We start from the raw sequence: 27,201 nt of genomic DNA, 5'->3' as shown, positions 1-27,201 counted from the left end.
AAAAAACATTTGGAACTCAAAATCTTATAAAAATTAATGCAAAAAATTCTTGACATGTAACTGGGGAAAAATACTTAAAAAACAAACAAGCAAGCTACTGTTTCCTGTACTCATCTCACACATATTCAGTAATTCTCTTGAAAGCACAAAAGCTAAGCTATTATGAACAATACTATTGTAATTAGTGATGTGTCTCATAGATGCTTTGGGCTTTAATGACATAGGACTGAAAAGTGTGCCTCTGGAAACATTAGAAGCATTAATTGAGGAGCAATAACATTTCAGGAACTAGTCATTGTGGGTGTGTATTTTTGAGGTGATGTTGAAGTAAAATACACATGACTGTGTGTATCTTGGTTTTATTTCTGTATTGAAAAGAAGCAAAATATTTTCCCCTGCAGATAAAAATTCAGAAGTGGAAGGGATTACTCTCAATTCATTTTAGTAAAGACTGAGCTCATTGTTGGGCTGCATAATAGCCTCATGCTAACTCAATCTATTTTCTTGAGCTCACTTGCCTAATAATAGTCAAGTTTTAGGTCTATAATGCTAACTCTTGTTCTGGTCTTGGCCTTAAATTTAAGGTAAAAAAAAAAAATCATGACAAATGCCAATGATATCTTTCAACTAATTTCCTGGTTTAAAGATTTTGCCTTTATTGCCTTTCTCACATCAAATGCTCACAATTAATTAAATTAGAATATTCTACTATAGTTTGTCATTTCACAGGATGTTAATTAAAAGTCTCAATTTGAAGGAAATTTGTCCTGGTTTATCTTTATTGTGTTCTGTTGCTAAAACAATAACATCTTGCATCTGTGTGTTGCCATTTCTCAAATAAAAACAAAATAAAACCCCCTTTTTCCTTATTCCAGTATATTTAAGGGAATGAATGAATGGCATTTGGTCCTTTAGCTAATAAAGAAAAGTCACAAAATTCTATAATTTCGGAGTTGGAAGAGACCTCAAAAGCCATCTCATCTAATACCAGAAAAGTATCCCCTCTACAACAAATTCAATGTATTTATTTTTTTGATGTCTACCAGTGAGGGGGGATGTTGTCATTTTATTCCCTTTTTGTATAACACTAATTGTTTATCTTTATGTATCACAAAAGTTTCCTAGAAACTGCTTGACTAAGACCACAGAACTGATGATCTTTGTCAATCTTTTTTCCTTAACCTGCCCTTAAGGTTTATCTCAGATTTGTGGCCCATCTTCTCAATAAGACAATTAGGCTCCATATAGTTTTACTTCTCCTCCCACCTCAGACTCTAACAAATGATTTCATTTCTGGCACTAATCTAGGGGTTCTTAACCAGAGACTCATGAACTTTAAAAAAATATTGATTTTGCTAATTCTGTTTTCCAACAAAATTGATTTCCTTTGCAATCCTATATGTTTTGTTTTATGGATTTAAACACATTACTCTGAGAAGGCATCCATAGGGTTCACCAGACTGCCAAAGGGGTCCATGACAAGCCATAAAAGTTAAGAACCATTGTGTCTTGTCCCTAGCAAGGGAAATGATTGTCAACATGATCCTCAGAGTTGAGATTTAACTAAAGTACTCACTGAATGGTTAAGTGATTTGCCTAGGGTTAAATAGCCAAGTCAAAGAACTCTGGTCTTTCAATGTCTAACACACTAACATCTTTCACTTTCAAACAAATAATCAGTTATGGGCAGAAAGGGGAAGCCTCTTTTATCCCTTTACATGTAAATACAGATTAATGTTTATTTCTTATAATAGTAAATTCCTAGAAGGCAGAGATATGAACTTAATATGTTTAAGTAAATAGTACCCACTTCTTTGAGAAGGAGCTCTTTGGTGATGATTATGATGAAGAAGATGATGTGCTAATATGGCAACCAGGTTTCACAGAAAAAAGAAGGAAATGTTGCTTAGCAACCAGAAGTTCCAGGCAGGAAAATTCTTAATTCTGCAATGATAAAATAATAAGCATGAAAGGCAAGAAAGCATGTGCAAAAAAATTAAGCATCCTGAAGTACCATTCTTGGTGAGTGAAACCCAGAAAGAAATCTGGTGCTTATTATTTCCTTGGATTTTTTTCATGAAAATCAGGCTACATTTTTATATGCATGAAGTGAATAGAGGACTTGGCCTTATTAATTTCTTTGCTTCTGCCACTTGAATGATCTCTGTGAATTTGATTTTATTGATCAGTATGAATCACAAAAATCTCTAAACTGAATAGATTAGCTGTTGGGCCTTATTTTAACTGTGACATATAACTGTGAGCTTGGATTTAAAATGATGGATTTTTTGCTATTAATGTATGATAGTTTTAAAACTTGGTTTTTATATGATAAAATCTTTGGGCTTTATGAAAAAGTTTAATCTAAAATATTTTAAATCTCAAATTCTGAATTTTTCTTGGTAAAAATATTTAGTAATTAAGAATTTTCTCTTCTCTGAAACTTTTTAGCGAGAACTATTCCCCCCAAATCAAACTCTTTTGTTTTAAAGATGAAACTAAAACTAAACTCTACTAAAGCTTATACAATCAAAAAAGATATGAATATTTTATATTTTTTATATTAACACAAGAGTGTAGAATAAGACAGGTGGGAATAAGAAGCAAAACAGGATAGAATAAAGAAACAGGAAACATTTTAATGTGGTAAAAAGAGTAAGATATAGACTATACTAGTATAGAACAAAAGGAGATACAAATATAAGTCAGGAAATGCCTGACAGAAGTCAGATTAGACAGAACAACAAAGCCTACACTTAGCTGAAAAATATAAGTAAAAATATAACTAAACTACATGTTTAGGAAGTGTAGTTTCATGAGAATAGATCCCATGTCAAAGAGACTCAATAGTAGGTGTTCAAATTAAGTTTTAGAAGGTGTTTGAGAAATAATGACATAATTGTTAAAAACTCAATAAAGTCCCAAAACCCAGTTTAATTGGCCTGCTGAAATCTATCTGAAAATGTCTAACTCTTGGCATTATTTCGCCTATAACATATATTTAAACAAGATAGCATTATTTTGTATTGGAAAGTCTATTGGTACGCTTCTCGTCCCGTCTGTGTTAGAACAGTTATTTTACTAAGAGGGATACAAGAGTCTCCTTTACACAAGGTAAGTAGTTCTGAGAATGAATTGTTTTTTTGTTATGTTTGCACATCTGGAATGGATACTAGATCTGGATGAATAATGACAAAGTTGAAGAGTGATTTGCTCCAGTACTCTTCAGCATCTTCTCAGGTGCTTCTAAAATCAGCTATATAATTCAGAGATCTTTTACTGCCCTGTTACAGCTAGAAGTGCAGCTTCTGCAGCACCCAGATGATTTTTCAACAAAGCCAGGAAAAGGCTTACAATTCTATAGAATGTGAGAGTGATAGAGAAATGTTACTCTATAGTAGTTTTCAAACTTTTGGGTTTCAGAACTTCTTTATACTTTTGAAAAAATGTGACTCTTCTACCTCCAAGAGCTTTTTAATGTAATTTCTATTTCTTGATATTTATGTATTAGAAATTAAAATATCTTAGTATTATTATGAAACTTTTGACCTCAAGGAATCCCTAAAAGGGTTTCAGGGATGTCAGGGATCCCGAGGGGTACTTGGACCACAATTTGAGAACCACTGCTCTACACTCACCGAGGTGAATGGTTATCTTCCTTTTCTATACAAGGGAAGAGATGAGTTGACTAAAAACATTTTCGCTTGAAGAATATGTATCTTAAGTTAAATTTTGGCTTATCATAATCCACTTAATAATGATAATGATGATGATTAGGATAATACTTCAGTACTTCAAAAGATGAATGATTTAATTGATATGAATATTTCCTCTACTAAATGCAAACACTGCCACCAAAACCCCTTCCATTCTTAAACACATATACACACATACACATACATACACATGTCCTGGCAAAGCCTCAATAGTTGATTATGTGAGTTGCTGTTGACAAAAATAATCATTACCTTGTGGTTAACCTTCTGGTAAATGAATTTTTCCAATACTCCAGCTCATCAAGCAGTCAATCAACAAGCACTTATTAAACACTATGTGTAAGGTCATGTGTTAAACCCTCTGGAAACAAAATGAAAATGTCTTTTATCTTGAAGGAATTTACATTATTTTGGGGGACATAGAGTGTTTATACATACATACATACATACAAGGTAGTTTCAGGATAGAGAGAAAATAAAAAAGTAGGGATGGAGAGGAATCAAAAAACCAGTATCACAGAGAAGATGGCATCTGATCTGCAGATATATCTGATTTAAAGAATTCTAAAAAAGCATAGATGAGGAATGAATACATTTCATTCATGATACAATTGCAATGACTATAATTGGTTTCTTTGAACCATGTAGGATCTTTAGAGTTTACCTTCTGTTGTAACAACCTTTTAGAAGTCATTTTTTCATGGCATGATGAAGTATTGGTGGAGGACAACTTTACTGAAGTATTATTGGAATTTGTAAGAACTTTTAAACTTTTTAAAGTGTTTCAGATGTATTTTTCACAAAGCATTTAATATTAGTCAACTATTTCGATGATTAAGTATATTCTCCATTATAGAAACATGTAATATATGTTCTTTCTTAAAAATAATCATTTTAAAATATCCACTTTAATAAGATAGGTACTGAATTTATAAGAATTGTAGATTGAAAATACAAAGGGAATTTTCTAAAGGAAATTTTAGAGAAAGTCATTAATGCTTTTATCAGGGTCCAACTATAAATTGGAATCAGGTTTGCTCTCACTCTGTACTAAAGAAAGGACGTCTTCTATATCAGAAGGAGAAAAGGCTTTCCTCAAAACTTCTTTAATATAATCTCCTTGCTAAAAACTCATATCAGATATAAGCAAAAATCTGCTTAACTAGGTATCTGAATGGAGCAACTAATACTCTTATGCATGCTCTCAACAGCTGCACACAGAAATGATGTAATACGTAATTAGGTAGTATCACTCCACCAATTGGAGAATTAGGGGGAGGGATGTGTTTGCTCCTTTTGTTCTGTTCTCCACAAAGAGAAAGAGCAAAATTTGTATTCAGAAAACTGACCCGCCATATGCTTAAAGCAATGTCTTTTATTTCTGCCAGCACAAGGCAACTTTTCACCTTCTGCTGCTTGTCCATTTGTAGAACCTCTAGTGCAAAGGAGAGCAAGCTACCATTTGATATCAGGTTTACTATATCCTGCTCTGCTGTTTTTCTGTCTAATCTTTAACCTTTCGAGGGAAGAGGAGTTGTAAAGGGGGGCCTCCCATCTGACCATCTGTTAGCCTTCCATCTCATATTGCACTTGCCTTCAGCCCAATCTCCAGCCTCTATGGTGAAGAAGAATGGTTCCCTTTCCTCAGTTATGAACATTCTCACACCTTCCACATGCCAATGATCCCATAGATCATCAAAATCCCTTTTCCCATTTCATTGCTTTACTTCCTCAATCCTCCTATCCAAAAGTTCCTATTAAACACCACCTGGGACTCTCACTGTGCCCACTAGAATGTCTGTCCCATGGGCAACAGAATTCCCTTCATCTTAAATCTTCTCCTATTCTATTCTATCTACTAGCTATTACTGAACCTTGGTTTTCCCATGATGATACCACCTTTCTGCCCACTCCTTCCAATACTAGCTGCAGTCATTTTCATTTTCCTTGGCTCACTGGCCAAAGGAGAATAATACTTCTTGCTTCCCATTGCCATTTCCAGATTCTCCTCTTATATCCTCTCTTACTCCAAGGTTCATGCTATTCATATCTACCACTCAATTAAAACCCTGATAGCTGTTGTCTATAGATCACTCCTCCCTTATTCCCTTCCTTCTCTTCTCCTTCTCCTAGCTCCATCACTCCACTTCTTTCCTCAATGAGTTTGTCATGTGACACACAATTTTTCTCTCCTCCTTAATTCCTGCCTTCATATTAGAGAACTTGAACATACATAATGCTTCCTCCTCAAATTCCCTAATCACTAAGTTCCTGAACCTACTCATCCTTAGGAGCTAATTTTCCACTTTACTTTAGTCACACACAAAAATGGTCGTTCTTGATTTTGCTATTACCCAGAAATGTCTACCTATATATTCAAAAATCCCTAATTTCTTCTTCCCCTCTCCCTTCCATTATAAAACTCATCTCTTCATTTCCACTGTGACCTCCAGTCCCTTGACTCCACAATTATCTCCAAGGTCATCTCTCCTGAACTCTCTCCTCCCTATTTTCTCCACTTGGGGAACCAAATCAATTCTATCTTGTCCTCATCTCTTGAATCAGTCCCCAGTCAAATACCAGTCTTGGAACACTCCTACCATCTTCATTCCTATACATATGCTGTAGAATAAAAGTGGGGGAAATCATTCAATCATTCTGACTAAATCCACTACAGATTTATATTATGCAATCTCAAGTGGGCCCTCAATCCTACTATATATTTCTTAATAATCCATTATTCCCATTTTCCACAGTAGCTTTTCCATATTTTTTCATCCTTCCTCAAACATCCCATGTTTTTCCTCCCTTCACTCTCTCAACTGAGAAACTTGCCTCATATTTTACCAAAAAAATTGAGGCCATTTACCATGAACTCCTTCTCCCCTTTTCCTCAGTTCCTTTCAATCAGATGCTTTCTGCCTCCTCTTTGACTCCATCAAACATAATGAGTTGGCCTTATTCCTTACCAAAGCTAACCCCTCTAACTGCTGAAGAAAGCCAATTGTGTCTTATCCTTTCCAACAGATATCCTCCTCAGTTATCCTTGTTTTATTTTAAATCATCATTCCTTGCTTTGTCTTATTTCTTACTGCCCATAAACATCCCCATGTCTCCACTAACCTGAAAAACCCTTAGCTGATCTCTCCCTTCCCAGGAACTATCATTCTAGATCTGTTCTGCCTTTAGCAGTTAAAATCCTTGAATAAACAGAGTCAATAGTTGCCCCCACTTTTTCTGTTTTTAACCTTTTACATTCTGGATTCTGACATATTTCAATGAAACTTCTTTCTTCAAAGTTACTAATGATCTTTTAGTTGCCCAACCCAATGGCCTTTTCTCAATATCAGTTCTGGACCTTTTTCTCTTCTGTCCTCCATATTCGAATCCTCCTCTTTCTCATCTCTGCCTATTGACTTCTCTGGCTTCCTTTCAGTCCTTTAAAATCCCATATCTTACTGGAACCTTTCTTCAAACTCTCTCTTTTTTTAGTGCCTTTCTTTTATTAATTATCTTTATTTATTCTGTATGTTGCTAGCCTCTATATAGGTATGTGTGTGTTTTATGTGTGTATGTATATGTATATGTGTATTGATTTGACTAAATTCACAGATGATTTCTCTCCACAAATTGATGTTATTTGTAATCCTTAGTCTGTAAGTAGGGAAGCAGATTTTTATTAAATAACAGAGCTATTAATGTTAGGATTACTAAGTGAGAACTGAGGTTTTCTGGACAATTACAAGGTGAGAACTCAGGTTGACTTGATAGAGGGGGCAAGCTCATTGGCTGGGGTGGTTCTTCCCAGAAGCCCTTGCATTATCCCACGCCCATTCTCTGGGAGAATAAAAGAGAGGACTCTCAGAGAAAGAAGAGGACTCTGCATTGCATCAAGCTTGACGGGGCTCTCTGCAGGAAGGGAAGTCACTTCTAAGGACAAGAGTTAACAGCAACTGCCTGGAGACAACGGTTCACTAGAGGAAGAAGAATCTGTCTGAGAGATTTGAGTAGACACAGCAGATCTCTTCCCAGAGAGCGATCCAGCAGCTTCTAGAGACGACAGCTCGTTACAATTGGCGCCCAACGTGGGGCAAGGACTTTTGCTTATCCTGACAAGAAGAGCTAGACCAGACCTTCGCAATTTGGCGCCCGAACAGGGACTATGTCCTTCTTTTTCTCTGGAAGAATATGTCCTTCTTTTTCTCTGGAAGAAGAATTGGATCCAGATGAGTGGAAATTAGTAGGAGAGCAATTAGGTGAACACTACAATTACCTTTGTGACATTTTACCCTTTGGTTCCAGACCAAACTCAGTTTCCAAAGATACAATTCATACCTACAATTTAATCCAAATGGCTTTAAAAAATGTTATTCTAAAGGAAGAGATGAAGGAGCAAAATGGGGAGGTGTCAACTAAACTAGGTGAAAAGGATGAATCAGATAACAATGAAGTTAAGTACAATTCTGAGCAACAGCAACAGGAGCACCTCCCATCTCCTCCCTCAATTAACCCTTCATGGGTGGAGCAAGAAGGAGGAGAAGAAGAGGCAGAAACACAAACAGAATTGCCTGTGAAGCAGCCTAAGCCTATGACAAGATTAGAAAAAGCATTGGTTAAAGCTAAGAGAGAAGGACAGGATATAAGTGATTTTATACATGCATATCCTGTGATTGAAAATATTGATTCTGTAGGTCATAAAATGAGAAGATATGCACCTTTAGATTTGAATAAAATTAAGGATTTGAAAAAAGGTTGTACCCTTTATGGGACTACATCAGCTTATGTCAAAATGTTACTAGATGGTTTGTCTTATGAAGTCCTAACCCCGAATGATTGGAAATCCATAGCAAGGATATGCCTGGAACCTGGAGAAAATTTATTATGGCTTTCGGAATTTCATGAATTATGTAAAATTCAAGTCAGATGCAATTTGGAAATAGGAGTTAACACACAATTCACTTTTGAGCACTTAGCTGGTGAAGGTCAATATGGAGAGAATTCGGAACAGATTAATTATACCATGACAATATATGAACAAATTGCTAAGGCCGCAATAAAAGCTTGGGGTGTCCTTCCTGGACAGAAAGATCGTGGAGAGGCTTTCACTAAAATACAGCAAGGTCCCAATGAACCTTTTGCAGATTTTGTGGGACGTTTGCAAACTGCTGTCAAAAGAACTATTGGAGAAAATTCAGCTACAGAAATAATGACCAGACATCTGGCTAAGGAAAATGCCAATGAGATTTGCAAAAGAATTATATGGGGATTAGACAAAGATGCTCCTTTAGAGGAGATCATAAGACGCTGTGCTACAGTGGGAACAAATGCTTTTTACACCCGGACAATGATGAACGTGGAAAGACAGGGTCCCTCCTGGCAAGGGACTTCTAGAGAAACTCGGAGATGTTTTCAATGTGGAAAAATTGGACATCTAAGAGCTCAGTGTAGGTATGGAGATACAGTGAGAAGACAGGGTGAAAGAAGACCTAAAACCCCATGTCCAAAATGCAACAGAGGATTCCATTGGGCATCAGAGTGTAGAATAATTCAGGGAAATGGGATGAGGAGCCCAGGTCCAGGGCCCCAGGCAAAAAAGACTTGGGGCATGATGGCAGCTGATGTTACACCCAAAAAGCCTTTAGAAGGCCAGGACTCTGATTTAATCAACCAGCAGAAAAGCAATCACATGGCAGAAAGGGATTACCCAATCAGTGAGCCAAAAGGCAATCAGATAGCAAGAATGGATTACACTTGGGGACAATACAGGCCTTTTAAACCAATAGGGGTGTGTCCAGTGCAAACAATTCCAATGTAATTGCCAGATGATGAGAAGATATTTAGAAAGTGGTAAATAGAAGGTAATTAGATAGGTTAACTGCCTGGGAGAGAGGGTTTGCTTGTATTTCTTCAGCAGGAGAAGGAATCAGATGGGTGCCAACGAGTCATATTCGCCTTGTCCACCAGAGAGAGACAGAAAAAGAGAAAGACCTCAAAATAAAGGAGAAGATCTAAGAAACATCTGACACTGAAAGAGCATGGATAATAAGAAGACTATTAAAGAACTTTAAAACCAGCAGGAATCATTGGACTTCCTCACACAAGATGAGACTAATGGACAATGGACTTATGGACATTTATAAATTTTCAATTTATGATTATGTTATATACTTCTAGCATGTGTTACGTTACTATGTTACTATGTGCTTATGTAATTTATGTAATTATCTGTAATACTTCCCATATTGATGGATTTATGTTTCAAGGTCATGACTGTCCTATGTTCTAAATCAAAAGAAAGGGGGAGATGTTAGGATTACTAAGTGAGAACTGAGGTTTTCTGGACAATTACAAGGTGAGAACTCAGGTTGACTTGATAGAGGGGGCAAGCTCATTGGCTGGGGTGGTTCTTCCCAGAAGCCCTTGCATTATCCCACGCCCATTCTCTGGGAGAATAAAAGAGAGGACTCTCAGAGAAAGAAGAGGACTCTGCATTGCATCAAGCTTGACGGGGCTCTCTGCAGGAAGGGAAGTCACTTCTAAGGACAAGAGTTAACAGCAACTGCCTGGAGACAACGGTTCACTAGAGGAAGAAGAATCTGTCTGAGAGATTTGAGTAGACACAGCAGATCTCTTCCCAGAGAGCGATCCAGCAGCTTCTAGAGACGACAGCTCGTTACATATTAATAATAGAAAAATACCGATATTTTCTAAAAATAATCCAAAGTACAGATGAATGCAAAACATTGCTGAATTTGTGAATCCATTATCCAATGCATATCAATCCATAGCAACAAATAAAATAATAAAACAAATATAACAATAATAGTCCAGCTAATTATCCCTCACAGTCATTGCCACTCCACAATTACAGCAAATTTATCAAAAGACCAAAAAAAACCCAAACCCAACAACCATCTATTTTTTACCAGTGGAACAGGAAAATTTTCAAACAAAGCATAAGCCAAAGATTGGGGGAACAAATCATGTTTGTGTGAATGATATTTTCACAGGGGACTAGAGAATTTGACAATATGAAGATTAGAGATAGTTCCGAAGGAAGTCATAGAAAGAGAATAAAAACTTTGAGTGAGAAAAAGGTTTAGGATTATTTATCTAGGAGAAAACGCAGGGCAGGAAGTCATTTAATAGTTGTCCTCATGTATTAACTAGCTATTCTTAGTATATCCAAAGAAGGAATGGTTTTAAACTGAAGTATGAGAGATTTAGGTTCAACAAATATAAGGAAAAATTTCCTGATTGTGAAATAATCTTTGAAATAGACTTTGGAATAAGTCTCAGTAGAATATTTTCTTTGAAGGACTTTAAATATTGAATTCTTCTTTATCTGTGGCAGCTTATGAATAGATCTGTCTGAAGCCTGGGAGTTGGGGAGATGCCTTCTGAAGGTTCCATCTAGCCCTGTGATTCTGAGCTACTTCTGCCTGTTTTGGGATAATGCAAAGATACAGTTTAAGGAGAGGCCCTAGAAGAATCCAGAGAAGAAAATAAGAGCAGCTGCATCACACAGTACTTTTTAGACTATCAAAATATAGGTGAGCCAGGTCACCTTCCTCTAAAGCAGGGTTTCTTGAACTTTTTCCACTCCTACCCCTTTTCTCTGAGAAATTTTTATGTGACCTATATAAGTGAATAAAATAGATATAAAAATCAAACCTTTACTGATGATAACTAATAATTTCTCAACCCACACATTCAGTTAAAAGACTCCATATAGGGTAGAGAACCACAGTTTAAGAAGCTGGATCTAAGGTACTCTCTGGAATTTGGCTGAGGGGAAGAAAACCACTGCCCTTTGAGGAGGGGAGTGGCCACTATCCCCTCAGAATCTCCCAAGCAAATGCTTAGTCAGCTGGAACAGGAGAAATACAAAGATGTTTGACAGCTGGAATAGAAGGGACCACAGTATCAGCATCAGAGGGTTCTACTCTTCCTCCTTGCATCTCCAAAACCATTCTGGGTTCCTCAGTAACTTTGATACCATTGCTTCACTGCCTTATTTTTTTTCAATTACTGCAAGAGTGGCAATTCCCCTGTCCAAGTAACTGGACTTGGGGTTCATTGCAAGTAACTGCCACCACTGCTTTATGTGGAGGAACTGGAGGGAGGCAGAAGGGGAGAGGAAGAAGAAAGGAAGAGAGAGAGGGAAGAAGTAAGGAAGGAAGGGAAAAAAGTAAGAAATAGGGGAGAGAGAAGAGATAACACTTCCCCCATTTCCCCCTCCCCCTCCTAGTCTTTCTGCTCTTTTCCATCTCTGTGCTTTTTGTTTAAACCTCCCTCCTCCCCTTTCATCCTCCTCCCACTACTGCCTAGGCTTTGGTCTAAATAACTGAATTTTTCTTCTTTTTCCTCCTCCTCCTCCTCTTCCTCCTCCTCTTCCTTCTCCTCTTCCTTCTCCTCTTCCTCCTCCTCCTCCTCCTCCTCCTCCTCCTCCTCCTCTTCCTCCTCCTCCTCTTTCTCCTCTTCTTCTTGCTCCTCCCTCTTAGTCCCCCTTCCTCCTCCCCCTCCTTCTGTTCCCCTCCCTTCTCTCTTCCTCCTCCTCCTCCTCCTCCTCCTCCCTCTCCTCCTCTCCTCTCCCCTTCTCTCTCCTCCTCCATCTCTCCCCTCCCCTCGCTCCCTCTGCACCCTTGCACTCCAGAGAAGAGCCGCTGTGTGAGAAGAGAGTGTAGAAGAGCAGGAGGAGGAAGAGGTGGCCGCGGTGGGTGTGGGTGTGTGGAAGGACACGGACTTGCTTCTCGTTCTTGCTCTTGCAGTCAGCGAGGGAGCACAAGGAGACCTGGTGAGCGGCAGTAAGCGGAGTCCTGCTAGGAAGATGCTGAAAGTCACCGTGCCCACCTCTCCTTCCTCCTCCAGTTCTTCCACGACCACCTTGACTGGGAGCGCCTCGGCCACTCCCGACTACTGGATCGACGGCTCCAATAAAGACTCTTTGGATGATTTCTTCGAGGTGGAGACGGAGCTGGGACGGTAAGAAGGAAGAAGAGGAGAGAAGGAGTGTGTGTGCCGGGGGAGTGGGGGTGAGGGTGGGGGTGGGGGAGGGCAGGGTGGGAAGGCTAGGGGGCAGAGGCTGGAGAGCTGGCCGACTGCAGAAAATTGGGTATTCTGTCCCTCAATTTCTGTTGCCTTCTCTGACTGCCTTAGCTTAGCAAAACCAGACAAGCCGCTCCCGGCGGTGGGCAGGTAAACAAATGGAAAGGAGGGAGTATGCATTTGTGGTTCAGGGGGTCACAAGCTGAAGGGAGCCTCCCCATTCTCTGGTTTTCAGGGACACCGACTTCCCTTTTCCTTCCATATCTTCATTATCATCATCATCATTGTCATCATTTCAATTTATTCCCTCCATAGAATTAACTGAATTTCGACCGGACACTTCTTGGTCAAGGTTTTTTTTCCTGCAGAGGAAATTTAGGATTGCTGTAGTAGTACAGAGCAGTGTTCCAGCTATACGCCATCCCTATTCTCCCCAGCAACCTCCAGCCCCAGCTTCTTTTCAGACAGCTTTCTCTTCCACTTTTGAACCCCACTCTGTCACCCACCCTACTTCAAGTAATCCAGGACTACAATCTACTTGAGCATCCTTTTGACTTGGGGATGAGAGCAGTGGAAATATGACCAAAAAAAATGTTAAAATTTGATTCCCTTCCCCCTTGCCCCATCTTGCTCTCTAAATTAAGTGACATTGGAAATTAAACTTAAATACCAGTTTCCTTGCAATGGCTGTTCAGGAGTAGATAGAAGAATGAATCAGTTACAAGAGTTTGTGGCAGAATAATAATCCAGTGGTGCTCAAAGGGTCTGCATGAGTGATCATTAATGAGAAGGGTTTTAGCTATTCTTTCATGTATTGTACTAACTTGTTTAAATTATGGACAATGCAATGCTCCCCGATCTGATGTTTACGATGGCCTAAGACTTTTGTTATGGAACTGGTGCTATATGCTATGGTATTTTTACATTCTAGATTATTTTTTTTTCTCAGAATGGGGGAAATTCTAATTACTCATTTAAGAATCAGATCCTTTATTGTGGGAAAACCTAAAGATTAAAAGTTGTTGGTTCTTTTTGGTTTTCATACTCAATGATGCCAGGAAATTCCACTGGGGGTGGGAATGGGGAAAGGTAAGGAGTTTAACTCATAAAGATTTTTTTTTTTCTATTGGTAAAAGTTCTAAACTCTATTTTGTAATCTGAACACTGGTGCAAGGATTCAAAGGACCTTTCCTCCAATTGCTTCTCTTTCATTCTTCCTCCTTTCTCCTTTCTCTCAAAACCTAATTAAATTGAAAAGCTTTATTAGATTACTCTTGAAATCAAAGGAATAATTGTCAGTTACCAAATGTTTCCAAATGTTCAATATTATCAAATGAAGCACGCAGGTCATTGAATGAATTTTTTAAAAAACATCAATATGAAAGGTAGAAAGATAAATTAGAGAAAGAATTTTTATTTGGGTAGCATAGAGTTCTTGCTTTAACACATTATCCTTGTGTAATCATGGGCAAGCCACTTAACTTCTGCTTCAGGCAACTCTTAAGATTTATAGATGAGGGAATCTTCCACACTGGGAATTTCTCCTCTGAAGAAATTACAGATAGAGACTCTTCCTTTACTGGTGAAATCTCAGCACCTAAAAGCTGGGAAATATATATATATATATGCATATATATATATATATATATATATATATATATATATATATATATATTTCCCATTCTAAATCCCAATTCTAAATTGCTAATTTTCTTAACATATTAATAATAACATCAATAGTTTACCTAGGATTGAACTATATTAAGATCTAAAGGTTTACAATTATGAACTCTTTGACTATATATATATATATATATATATATATATATATATACATGTATATTCCTGTAATAGTAAATAGAATAACATAATTTTGTAAACAAAAAGATAGTCTGGGTTGCTTTGCAAACAATTAAACTTTAATTTCTACTTTCATTTTTTTTTTTTGTTTGGCATCTTAAAAATTGTTAGATCCTTAAGGAAATTACTATAATCGTGTCAGAGGCCATTCTCGGTAGTAAAGTTATCTGACTTTCAAAATACATTTTATCTTAAATCTGTCATTACTGTACTTCAAGTTACCATATGTGATTATATCTGTGGTAACTAAGCCTAAGGGAAATAAAATAATTTTGAAGATTATATTGAAACTTACAAGTCAAAAAAAGAATATGATTGGATATTCACATAAAGGAATTTTTGGACATTAATGTAATTATAGCTTGAGAGATCATGGAGTAGTGGCTAAGAGAGCTGTTCTTAGAAAGATCTGAGTTCAAATTTAACTTCTGACATATATTGATTGTTTCAATTCATGAAATTCATTTAACCTCTCAATGTTTAGGAAACTCTTTAAAACTATAAATTGTGGAGAAGATGCCAAACTGCTCTGGTAGAGGAAGTTCCTGTTGAGGAACTTTCTGTAACAGTCTATTTATAGGACCAGTCCCTATCCCATTCTAAATCCCAATTCTAAATTGCTAATTTTCTTAACATATTAATAATAACATCAATAGTTTACCTAGGATTGAACTATATTAAGATCTAAAGGTTTACAATTATGAACTCTTTGACTATGTTCAGTAAATATCTAAAACATTAATTATTTGTAAATTGGAGCATTAATAAGTTATATATTTTATGTCTCCTCATAATTTAAAAACTAATTTATTGATCAAATTTTTTTTCCTAATAAACAAATGGAAAATCTTAATATTGTAGCATTTCAAAAATGCCTTCTGTCCACATATAATTAGCCATGTGACAAATTTCCTTTTAATTACAGTGAATTGAGGCTGAATCAACTAGTTTCAAGCTCTTGCTTTAACAAAACTGAACCAATTATTTGCCCATGGACCATTACATATAATGATATGATATAGTTCCAAAGTATAATTCTACCTTTTAGATGACAGAGAAACAAATTACCTAGAGTTAATTAAAAATAATTTATAGTTATCTTATAATTTATAGTCTTTATACTATAAAGTAGTTCTTTTTCAGTATCTCCCCTCAAAATGTATCATCCACCCAAAATCCTCCAATCTGTTCTGAATATATATATTCCTGTTAAGAGAATTTCACTATAAGGATAAGTACAGGGAATTAGGAGAAGTTGATTTTTGGAAGTTTCATTTACATCAATCATGAATTTCCCTACTTCCTTGATATATGCTCTATGACTAGGGTATGGCAGCAATAGAAGAGAACTAGTAATTCTGTCATTTGCATGAAGTGATAATGAAGCTTCTTTCCTCTTTTAAAGAAGTGTTAGTCTAACTAATTAGTCAGCAAAAATTTATTAAGACTTAGTATGGAGGAAAGTAAGTCAGAAAACTATTAGTCTTCCCCAAATTTCCCTATAAATAACTTAAAATAATGCCTCAAAGTACATTTTGCTGCTCCAGAAATAATTATAAGTCAGGTTAAAGCAGCTGTCTAGACTGACAACTTGGGAGGAGGTTAGGAAAGACAACCTCCTGGGGAAATGCTGGTCTGATTGAAGTGCAGATACCAAGCAACTCAACAAGCAGTAAGCCCCCAGGTCTTGTGTTTTCCCATCTTAGGCTATGTGGTGGTTGGTCAGCTGATCAGGAAAAGATTGTGGGATCCTCCATTGGTGCTGGATGGTGTCCCAACCTCTGAATAGATGTCCCAGGCTGTGGCTCTGAAGTTCTAAAACCAGAGGGTAACATAGAAATAGAAAATGAAAAAAATCCACTAACCATTGCCTGACAGAGATGCCAAAATGGAAACTTGTGAGAACATAAATACATTTCCCAGGTATAGGAGAAAATATTAAAAGCAAATAGAAAGAAACAATTTAAACATTGTAGAATGATAGTGAGGATAACATAAGATTTAGCAGCTTGTACATTAAATGTGAAATATAATATTCTGAAGAGCAAAGAAGTTTGATATACAGTTAAGAAATCTGGCAAAACTCAGTGTAGTTCTGCAAGGAAAAAAAATGGATATTTAGTGAATAAAGAACTTTCAGATATTCTTGAGGAAAAGGCCAGCATTGAATAGAAAATTTGACTTACAAGAATCATGAAAGACTAATTATGAGGGATTTAATAAAGTTACACTGTTTACTTACCTGAGAAAATGATATTTGTAACCTGAATAACGTAGTCATTACTAGGGTAATTCAAAAGAGCATAAGATAAAAGGCTTGAGGATGAGTTGATAATGATTGGATTATTTTAAAAAATAAAATTTGTTAGGGAGAGATAAAATGGAGGAAATTATCTAATACAAAAGAGACATGAAAGGACTTAGTAGAGGGAAGGGGAGGATTCTTATTCTTATCAGAATTAGTTTAAAGAGGGAATAAAATATGCATTTAACAAAACATAACAGTAGAAATAGTGGTTAGGAGGATAAGATAAGGGACGGACTTTTTGTAGAGTATATGGATAAGAGTGGCACTAGTCCATAGTGTATTAGAACCCTGAGGAGAAATAGGATAAAGAAAGAAAGAAGGATTAACAGTGAGGAAAAATAGGGTGGAGAGAAATACACAACTAGAAAGTATAAGTTTGAATGTGAATGAGATGAACTCACCCATAAAATGGAAAAAGATATGAGAATGGATTAAAAAAAAAAAACCTCGAATCTGACAAAATATTGTTTACAAGAAACACATTTAGAAATAAGAGACACACAAATTAAAAAGAATAGACTGGAATAGAATTAATTATGCTTCAGATGATGTAAAAACATCAGGGGTAACAATCAAGATCTGAGACAAAGTTAAAGCTCAAATAGATTTAATTAAAAGAGATAAGCAGAGAAACTACATTATGTTAAAAGGTATCATAAATAATGAAGTAATATCAATACTAAAAATATACCATAGCATTCAAACATATTAAAGAAAAAGTAAATAAATCAGGTGGAAAATTTAGTAAAACTATAATAGTGAGGGATTTCAATCCTCCATTCCCAGAACTAGACAAATCTCACCAAAAAATAAATAAGAAAGAAGTTGAGGAGATTAATATAATTTTATATTATATATATTATATAATATAATCATCTATAATCTTAGATAAACTAGATGTTGTAGACATTTGGTGAAAACTGAATGAGAATAGGAAGGAATATATTTTTTTCTCTGTAGTACAGAATATTTACCATATATTAGATCCTAAAAGCTTTATAATTAAATACAGAAAAGCAGAAATATTAAATCCTTTCCCAGATCATAATGTAATAAAAATTACACTTAATAAAGAATTATGGAAACACAGATGAAAATTAATTGGAAACTAAATAACCTAGTCTTAAGGAATGAATGGGTTAAAGAATAAATCATGGAAACAATAAATGTTTTTTTTATTTATTTTTTTTGCTGAGGCAATTGGGTTTAAGTGACTTGTCTGGGGTCACAAAGCTAAGAAGAGTTAAGTGTCTTTGAACTCAGGTCTTCCTGACACTGTGCCACCTAGCTGCCCCAATAAATGTTCTTATTGAAGAAATGGTGATAGGATATTATCTCACAGCTTCAGTGGTTCAGTGATCAGTAGAGAATTTGTGTGTAAGTGCTTGCATCATTGGGATGGAGAGGGAGCAGATCAATGAATTAAGTGTGCAATTGGAAAAGACTGGAAAGGAAACAGATCTAGGAGTTCCCAGTTAAAAACCATATTGCACAAGTCCTGAAAGTTAAAGGTAGGAATTAATGAAATTGAATGTAAGAAAACCATTGAGTTGGAAAATGAAGCTGGGAGTTGTTTTTATGAAATAGCTAGTGGAGTGTGTAAATCATTGATTAATATGAGTGGGCAAGGTGGAGAGAAAAGAACTAAATCACTGATATTAGAGATGAGGGAGGCTGAATGTATGTATCACTGAAGAAGATGAAATTGGAGTAATTATTGAGGATTGTTTTACTCAATGTTATGCCAATAAATTTGACAATTTAGATGATGTGGAATAAGGCTAGCAGAAACATGGAGTTCCCAGATTAAAAGAAGAAAAGTTAATTTTGGGGGTGGGATGGGGGAGATGGGAATTGGCTAGACCATAGATAAGCTTCCTTGGAAGGAATCATCAGTACCAGATGAATTTGAAGGTGAATTCTACCAAACATTTATAATTAGATTATTTGGAATAGTGAGTGGAAGAGTCCTACCAAGTTTCTTTTTTTGTGAGACAAATGTGATACCAAATGCCAAGCAAGAGCAGACAGGGAAAGTTGTGTATTAGTTTCCCTGATTAATGTTAATGCAAAGATTCCAGGTAGGCAATATTAGCTGGGAGACTACAACACTGTAACACAGAGATTGTACATTATGACCAGGTGGAGTTTGTACCAGGAATGCAAAGCTGATTCAACATGGGGAAAACTATTGATATAGTTGATTATAAAAGTGATGGGTAATGAGGATCACATGAATGTGTCAATTGATATAAAGAGGGCTTTTGACAGAATGTAACACTTATTGCTTTTGAAAACACAAGGTAATGAATGTAGATGGATTTTTTACTTGACATGATGAGAGACATTTTTCTAGAGACATCAGCAAATATTGTCTGTGGTGGAAATAGGCTAGAAGTCTTCCCATTGGGATGGGGTATGAGACAAGGATATCTTTTATCACCAATTATTCACTGTTGTGTTGGAGATACTGACAAAAGCAATGAGAGAAAAATGGGAGATTAAGAGAATCAGAATAGGCAATGAAGTAGTGAAAGTATCCCTTTGCAGATGATGTGATGGTGTATTTCAAAAATCTAGAAAGCTAGTTGAAACAATTAGTAATTTTAATATTGTAGCAGGATGTAAAATAGACACATATGAATTTTTGTGTATCACTAGCAGAGCCTTTCAGAAAATGGTTCATTTGAGGTAACCTTGGACATGTCTTCCATTCCAATTGAATTGCCAAGATGTAATTTTGTTGAATTGGAAAAAGTAGTGGAAGACTTAATTTGAAAAAACAGAGGGTCAGGAATATTGGGAGAATTAATATGAGGAAATATAGGAAAAGGAGACCTAGCAGTACCAGATTTTGACTAAATTTTGGGATGGTAATTGCCATGTTATTTGGTGCTGGCCAGGAGGTGGAGTGGTGAATCAGTGGAATGGAGTGTATATACAGTGCACAGTGGTGAATGATTGCAGGAACCTTATGTTTAATGAATGGAAAGATTTAGATTCTGGAATGGAAATTCATTGGTGAATGTGAGCAAGTCTGGCAGGAACTGAGTGTAGACCAATGTCTTATACCATTTGCTAGGATAGAGTTAGGGTGGATACATAACCTAGACATGGAAGAGGGGCAGTATCTTGGGTGAGTTAGAGAAGCATGGAATATGTTTCCTGTTGGATTTATGGATAGGAGAGGAATTTGTGAGTGGGCAAGAGATTGTGAGATGTGGAATGGGTAGTTTTGATTGCTTTGAATTGAAAAGTTTTTGTACAAATAAAAAAATATGGCCAAGATTGGAGGGAGGGCATAAAATCTAGGAAAAATTTTTTGTGGACAATTTCTTAAATGAAAGTGTTATGTCTCAGGTGTTTGAAGAACTTTGTTAAACTTATGGGATTATGAGTCTCTTCTCAATTGATGGATGGGGACACAGATAGTTTTTGGAGCAGGAAATCAGGGATTTATGTGTTCATAGAGGGAAGCATTCTAGATCATTATTGATTGAAGAAGTGCAGATTGAAATAACTTTGAAATGGCATCTCATATCTATGAGATTGGTGGAAATTATAAGAGGAGGGTATGAGTGTTGGAGAGAATGTGAAGAGATTGAGACACTGCTAGACTGTTGATGGAGCTATGAACTGATGCAGCTTTTTGAAGAGCAATGTAGAGTTGAACTCATGGATTTGTAGAGCTGTGTGTGTCCTTTGACCCAGCAATGTTATGTTATTCAAGATGATCAGGGAGGGGAAAAGACAACCTTTTTTTTTTTTTTTTTTTTTTTGCTGAGGAAATTGGGGTTAAGTGACTAGCCCAGGGTCACACAGCTAGGAGTGTTAAGTATCTGAGGTCAGATTTGAACTCAGGTCCTCCTGACTTCAGGGCTGGTGCTCTATCCACTGAAACACTTAGTTTCCCCCCCAACCTATGTGATTTTAAGTATTTGTGGGGATTTTTTTTTTTTTTTGGTAATAATGAACTGGAAATTAAGGAATACTTATCAATTGGGGAACAATTGACTAGGTTGTCATGGCTGCTGTGGGAAATGATGAGTAGATTGATTTTAGTAAAGGGTGGAAGGACTTGCATAAGTGGTGAGGAGTGAAATGAGTAGAAGCAATAGAATGTTGTGTGTAGTGTTAGCAAAAATGTTCAAGCAGTGGATTGAATGACTAGATTATTTTGAGTTATATGAAAGTTCAAGTTGACTACAGGGAACTTGTGAAGGAAGATGCTGTTTACTCCAGAAAGGAAATTTATGCATACAGCTATGTATTGTATAGTTTCACATGTATATCTGTGTTGTGTGTTAGCTTTCTCTGATCTGGAAGCTGCTTGGAGTTCAGGAGTAGCAAAGAAAAAGGTGAAGTGAATTAAAAAAAAAAGACTTACTATGTTCTAGACATTGTGCTGTGTACTGGGAATACAAGAAAAAAAAAAACCCCAAAAACAGTTCCTATCCTTGAGAAGCTCACATTTTAATGGGTGAGGCAATGTGCCAATAACTATGTACATACAAGATATCTTATGACTGTCTATTTATCTTTCTGTCTATATATCTATGTATTTATCCATTGAAGAAATTTTCAAAGAAAAACCACTGGGATAGGAGTAGGATAAAGAAAATCAGGAAAGGAATCCTGCTGAAAGTGGGGAGAAGAAATAAGATAACCCAAAAGGTAGACGTGAGGAGGGATAGCTTTCCAGGAATGGCATCCAGCCAGTGAAAAGGCCTGAAGTTGGAGTGTTGTGTTTAAGGAATAACTACAAAGAAAGTATTGCTCCATTATAAAGTACATGGAGGGAAATAAAGTATAAGAAGACTGTAAAGATAGGAAGGGTCAAGGTTGTGAAAAGCTTTAAATGCCAAACAGCATTTTATATGTAGTGAGTGTTATCTGGTTCTCCCTCTCCTAGAGCCAGGCAGACTGTATTTTCCTCAGGGTACCATGGTATCTTGAGATTTTTTAGTGTGGCTTTTTTCTCTATTGTCTAATATCAGTTCAAGCTCCTACTAGTCAAGCTAATCTATTATTGGGGGATCAATGACAAAAATCTCAGTTTTATTTAACCATTTTATTTAACATAGATTAGTCTTTTACAAAAAGATAGTTACTTCAAAGATACATAGCCACAACAAACACATAAACATTTCCCCTAATTTCTCCAGGTAATACCACCTAAATATGACGTGAGTAGGGAGTGTAGTAGAGCTCAACTTAGTTTTTCTTTCCTAGCATTGACCCCTCCATGGGTACTACTATTTGAAGAGATAGTCAAATATCCTCCAAAGTTCTTTTCTTATTCCCTTGGACACTGATACCTCACTTGGTATCTTCTTTGTGGATTCTTGTAGCATTATCTCATAAAATCCTGATTTTTGAAGTTCTCAAGATTGGAAATTTTATTCTCTTCACCAGATGCCATGAATGAAAAAGTCACCAAGCTCCTAAAGAAATCAATGAACCACATAAACAAAATTGAAGTTGACGTTCCTTTTTGAAAGCTTCTGCAGCCAAAGCTTTCTCTTTAAAATGAGATTGGCTAACTAGTCTGCACAGAATGTTTGCATATTCTCCCACAGTCTATCTCAGGAAGGCCCTTAACATATCATGATTCTTGTAGAAATAGCACACTAATATCCTCTACCTGGAGAGAGATAACATCACCTTTCTCATTTTCTCTCTGGGGGAGAGGGGGAGAGATACCTTTTGAAGCAGGTTGATGAGGTCTGTACACAGCTGCCATTACATCTATTTGATCTTGGAGATAATAGAGACCAATTGGAGATTATTGAGTTGTGGAGGGAAGTAATATAGTCAGATCTTCACTTTAAGGAAACTTAAAGATAACTGGGAAGAGAAGGATTGGAGTGGATTAAAGGCTAATGATAGTTGTACATATCTACATGGCCTATATCATATATTTAAATTGTATTGAGGAGGTTAAGTGAATTGCTCAGGGTCACACACTAGGATGTGTTAAATATCTGAGACCAGATTTGAACTCAGATTCTCCTGACTTCAGAGCTGGTACTCTATCCACTTCACCACCTAGCTGCCCTACAGTTAGGAATCCCATCCAGCAGGGGATTGCAATAACCTGGCATGAGGTGTTAACTACGGGCACTAGAGTGGTGGCTGTGAGTGGAGTAAAGAAGTACTTTATTAAAAATGTGAAAGTAGAATCAACAAGATTGGAAAAAGATTGGATACATGGGGAGAGTATGAGTGAGTAGTTAAGGATAACACTCTGATTGTGATCCTGAGTGACTAAGGTCTTGGTGCTCTGGACCATAAGAAAGTTGAGAAGAGGGGAAGATTTGGTTTGAAGTGGGGAGAAAGATTATGATATATAAAGCTTCTAAGCAGTGCATTGGATAGATTGCTAGACTTGAAGTTAGGAAGACCAGAGTTCAAATATGACCTCAGTCACCCATTGAGTGAGCCTAGGCAAATCAGTCTCTGACTGCCCCAGTTGACTCATATGTAAAATGGGGCTAATAATAACTCCTAACTCTTAGGGTTGTTATGAGGATAAAATGAGATTACTTTTGAAAAATGTTTTGCAAATCTAAAGGCTATAAATTCTGGCTATTATATTTTTTTTTTCCAAAAGAAAAAAAGACAAAACAATATATATTTATGATGAGCATTTTTTACAGAGGTGTGCCCTTTGAATTTATCATGTAAATATAGTATATCATAGGATAAGAAAAATGGCAATTATATATTTTGAACATGTTGCATTTGATATGGCTATAGGACATCCAGTATCAGATATTCAAAAGACAGTCAGTAGTGCAGCTTGGATCTCAGGAGAGAGAACTGGGTTTACAGATCTGGGGATTATCTATATAGAGTTGATAATTAAAGCCATAAGAGCTGATGAGATCAAATAAGATAGTATAGAAGAAGAGAGGGTGCTGATATAGAGCTCTGCAGGACACCCATGGTTAGTGCATATGACCTAGATAAAAATTCTTGAAAGAAACTGAGTAGGAACAATCTCATAAGATAGAAGAAATCTCATTAAAATACAATTTGAGGGCAGCTAGGTGGTGACATGGATAGAGGACCAGCTCTGAAGTCAGGAGAATCTGAGTTCAAATCTGGTCTCAGACATGTAACACTTCCTAGTGTGTGACCCTGGGCAATTCACTTAACCTCCCCAATACAATTTAAATATATGATATAGGCCATGTAGATATGTACAACTATCATTAGCCTTTAATACATTCCATTCTGTTTAAGAATATATGTTGACCTTGCTTCTGTTCAGATTTATATTATTGTAGATAACAGATAATCATTTTACCAGTAATCTATTCCTTCTTATGTATTTTTATGCTTTTTCAATTGAGGAAGTAACCTTCTTCCCCTGAAAACTTTGGTCAGTGTCTTAGAATAACAGAACTTTAAACAGATACTTTATGGGAATAATTTAAATATGACTACATTTACTCATTTGTATCCCAACAACCTGCAGAGCTTCTCTTGAAATAAAAATTACTCATAGTATGATACAGTTTGTTATGATATATATCTTTTTCCAGAGGGAAAATTTGCTTGGCTACTGCAAATGGAATTGGAGCCAAAAGGGATTGGGAATATATGAAAAGAAAAATTATTTTCTTTTGTCCTTGTGGGCAGATACCTTCTGAAGATGACAAAGTAGCTGCTGGGAATGAGAAAAGAAGGACTCTCTTCCCAGTTCCTCTAAAAGCTAGGGTCCCAAACCTTAATCTCACTAACCTTTTGTTTCTCCATCTTTGCAACCTTTGACAACTACTACCTCTATCCTGCAGGTATTGAAAAGAATACATGTGTTTATATTGTCCAACTGTATTGTGGCTTTGAGACAGGAGATATTCTATGATTATTTAGTTTCACCATTATTTTACCACAGAAACAATTCAGAATTAGGAATGAGATATATGCTAAGATTGAATGTGTGAAGCACCCACAGGCTCTACCACTTTGTAATCTTAATTACAAAGTAAATGTAATTTGCAAATACACTCCTTGCGAGGGAGTTTTTAAAGTCGTCAAGTCTGTTATAGCACCAATGTTTTGTTGAAACACACTCTTTTCCCATGCTTAAGTATTATTAAGTTAAAAATAACTTCAATTGAAAACAGATCCAGGTGCTGCTGCCACACTCACTGTTCTAAGGAACTTTCTTTGAAAAAAAAAAAACCCTCCACACTAACCACAAGGTAGCTTCACAGCACTTTATTCTCATAAACATTACCCACAAAGTTAGATGTGTGGACTATGTATCTGCAACACTCAGAGTAGGAATAAACTTGTGGGTGGTAGGCAGATGAACTACTTGAACTACCATTTTTTTGTTTTCCTTTTCCATTCTCTTCTGATATATCTAACTAAAAATATATCATAGCATTTCATTTTATTTCAACATTCAATTTATGTAAGCAAAGTTAAAAAATGAATTTAGTCAATTATTCACAAAATTGAGGCCCAAGTCACATTTACCTTGAATTGATAGGTGCTCTCAATTTTTTTTTTTTTAGTAATTATGTGTAATTGTTATAATTTGCTTATCTCTCTTTATTCAGATATAACTAAAGAGATTATAACTCAAAAATAAAAATTTTAAATGTTAATTTGTAAATTAGATCTATTTGTGGTTTATTAATAACATTATATATAATGCATACGTACAACATACATACAGATATGGAATCTGTTCTCTTTTTCACGAATTAGTAGTATGGATAATATTAAATTTCAGGAAACTTGGTTGGAATATAACTTCCTGTCATATCATTGTCCAAGACAAAAATTAAATACAGAAAGAAATAGCTTAAACCTTATCTCAGAGAATTTAACATACAACTTTAGTCATCTTTGATCCAGTGATACTAATTGTTCCCTCTTGATTTTTATCTTCTAAATAGACTCTTTTCTGTTCTTTATCAGTATCAGTCAGTAACTTATTAGATCCCCAACTCAAAATTCTTCTGTGGTTTCTTAATGATTCTAACCTAAAAAGTTAATTCCTCAGCATGACATTTAAGGATGATTCTAAACAACCTTCCTAGATTTATTTTGCGTTGTTTCTCATTTATTTGCAGTTAAAATGGCCCTAAACATATAAGAGAATTTCCTTAGCTTTCTTCAGAGCTTCATTTAGCATCACCTTCTCTGGGAAGGCTTTCCTGATTCTCTTGTTGTTGGTACTCTCTTATTTACACTATTTGTGTACCAAAGCATCCTTCTAGTAAAAAGTAAGTTCCTTGAGGGTATACACTATTTGAAAAAAAATTATTTTTGCTTAGAAAATATGACCAAAAAAAGCAAAATGATAAATGTTTGACAAGATGTGGGAAAACTGGAACATTAATATACTGTTGGTGGAATTGTGAACTGATCTAATCCTTCTGGAGAATAATTTAGAACTATGTTCAAAGGGATATAAAACCTCTGCTCCATCAATTCCACTGGTAGGGCTTTAAGAGAGGGGAAAAAAGGGATAGGAGGGGGAAAGAAGGGGAGAGGAAAAGATGGAGAGAGGGAGTGAGAAAAAGAGAAAAGGAGAGGGAGAAGGAGGGAGAGAGAAAAAAGAACCTACTTGTACAAAAATATTTATAGTAACTCTTTGTGGTGACTAAGAATTGGAAATTGAGCGTATACCCATCAATTTGGGGATGGGTGTACAATTTGTGCTATATGATTGTGGTGTAATATTATTATAGTATATGAAATGACAAACAGGATGATTTATTTTTTTAATTATTATAGCTTTTTTATTTACAAGATATATGCATGGGTAATTTTATAGTACTGACAATTGCCAAGCCTTTTGTTTCAAATTTTTCCCCTCCTTCCCCCCATCCCCCCCCCCGATGGCAGGTTGACCAATACATGTTACATATGTTAAAGTATAAACTAAATGCAATATATATATATACATGTCCAAACAGTTATTTTGCTGCACAAAAAGAATCAGACTTTGAAACAGTGTACAATTAGCCTATGAATCAAATCAAAAATACAGGCAGACAAAAATAGGGGTATTGGGAATTCCATGTAGTGGTTCATAGTCATCTCCTAGAGTTCTTTTGCTGGGTGTAGCTGGTTCAGTTCATTACTGCTCTATTGGAACTGATTTGTTTCATCTCACTGTTGAAGATGGCCACATCCATCAGAATTGATCATCATATAATATTGTTGTTGAAGTATATAATGATCTCCTGGTTCTGCTCATTTCACTCATCATCAGTTCATATAAGTCTCTCCAGGCCTTTC

At 36.1% G+C, this 27,201-nt stretch overlaps 1 protein-coding gene across 1 annotated transcript in view; it reads left to right on the top strand.

The window, feature by feature from the left end:
- The first annotated feature begins 1,937 nt into the window (after positions 1–1,937).
- Positions 1,938–27,201, top strand: part of CAMK4 (calcium/calmodulin dependent protein kinase IV) — a 182,811-nt gene continuing 157,547 nt past the window's right edge. Inside the window, exons 1-3 of the mRNA XM_074282001.1 lie at positions 1,938–2,022; positions 11,071–11,269; positions 12,488–12,701. Of these exons, the coding sequence (XP_074138102.1) occupies positions 12,547–12,701 (155 nt within the window). The 5' untranslated portion in view covers positions 1,938–2,022; positions 11,071–11,269; positions 12,488–12,546. The remainder of the gene's footprint in view (positions 2,023–11,070; positions 11,270–12,487; positions 12,702–27,201) is intronic.

Source organism: Sminthopsis crassicaudata, chromosome 1 (assembly GCF_048593235.1).
Source record: "Sminthopsis crassicaudata isolate SCR6 chromosome 1, ASM4859323v1, whole genome shotgun sequence".
Lineage (NCBI taxonomy): Eukaryota > Metazoa > Chordata > Mammalia > Dasyuromorphia > Dasyuridae > Sminthopsis > Sminthopsis crassicaudata.
Note: the sequence above shows the minus strand (reverse complement) of the source record. Positions and strands in the feature narration are given on the sequence as shown.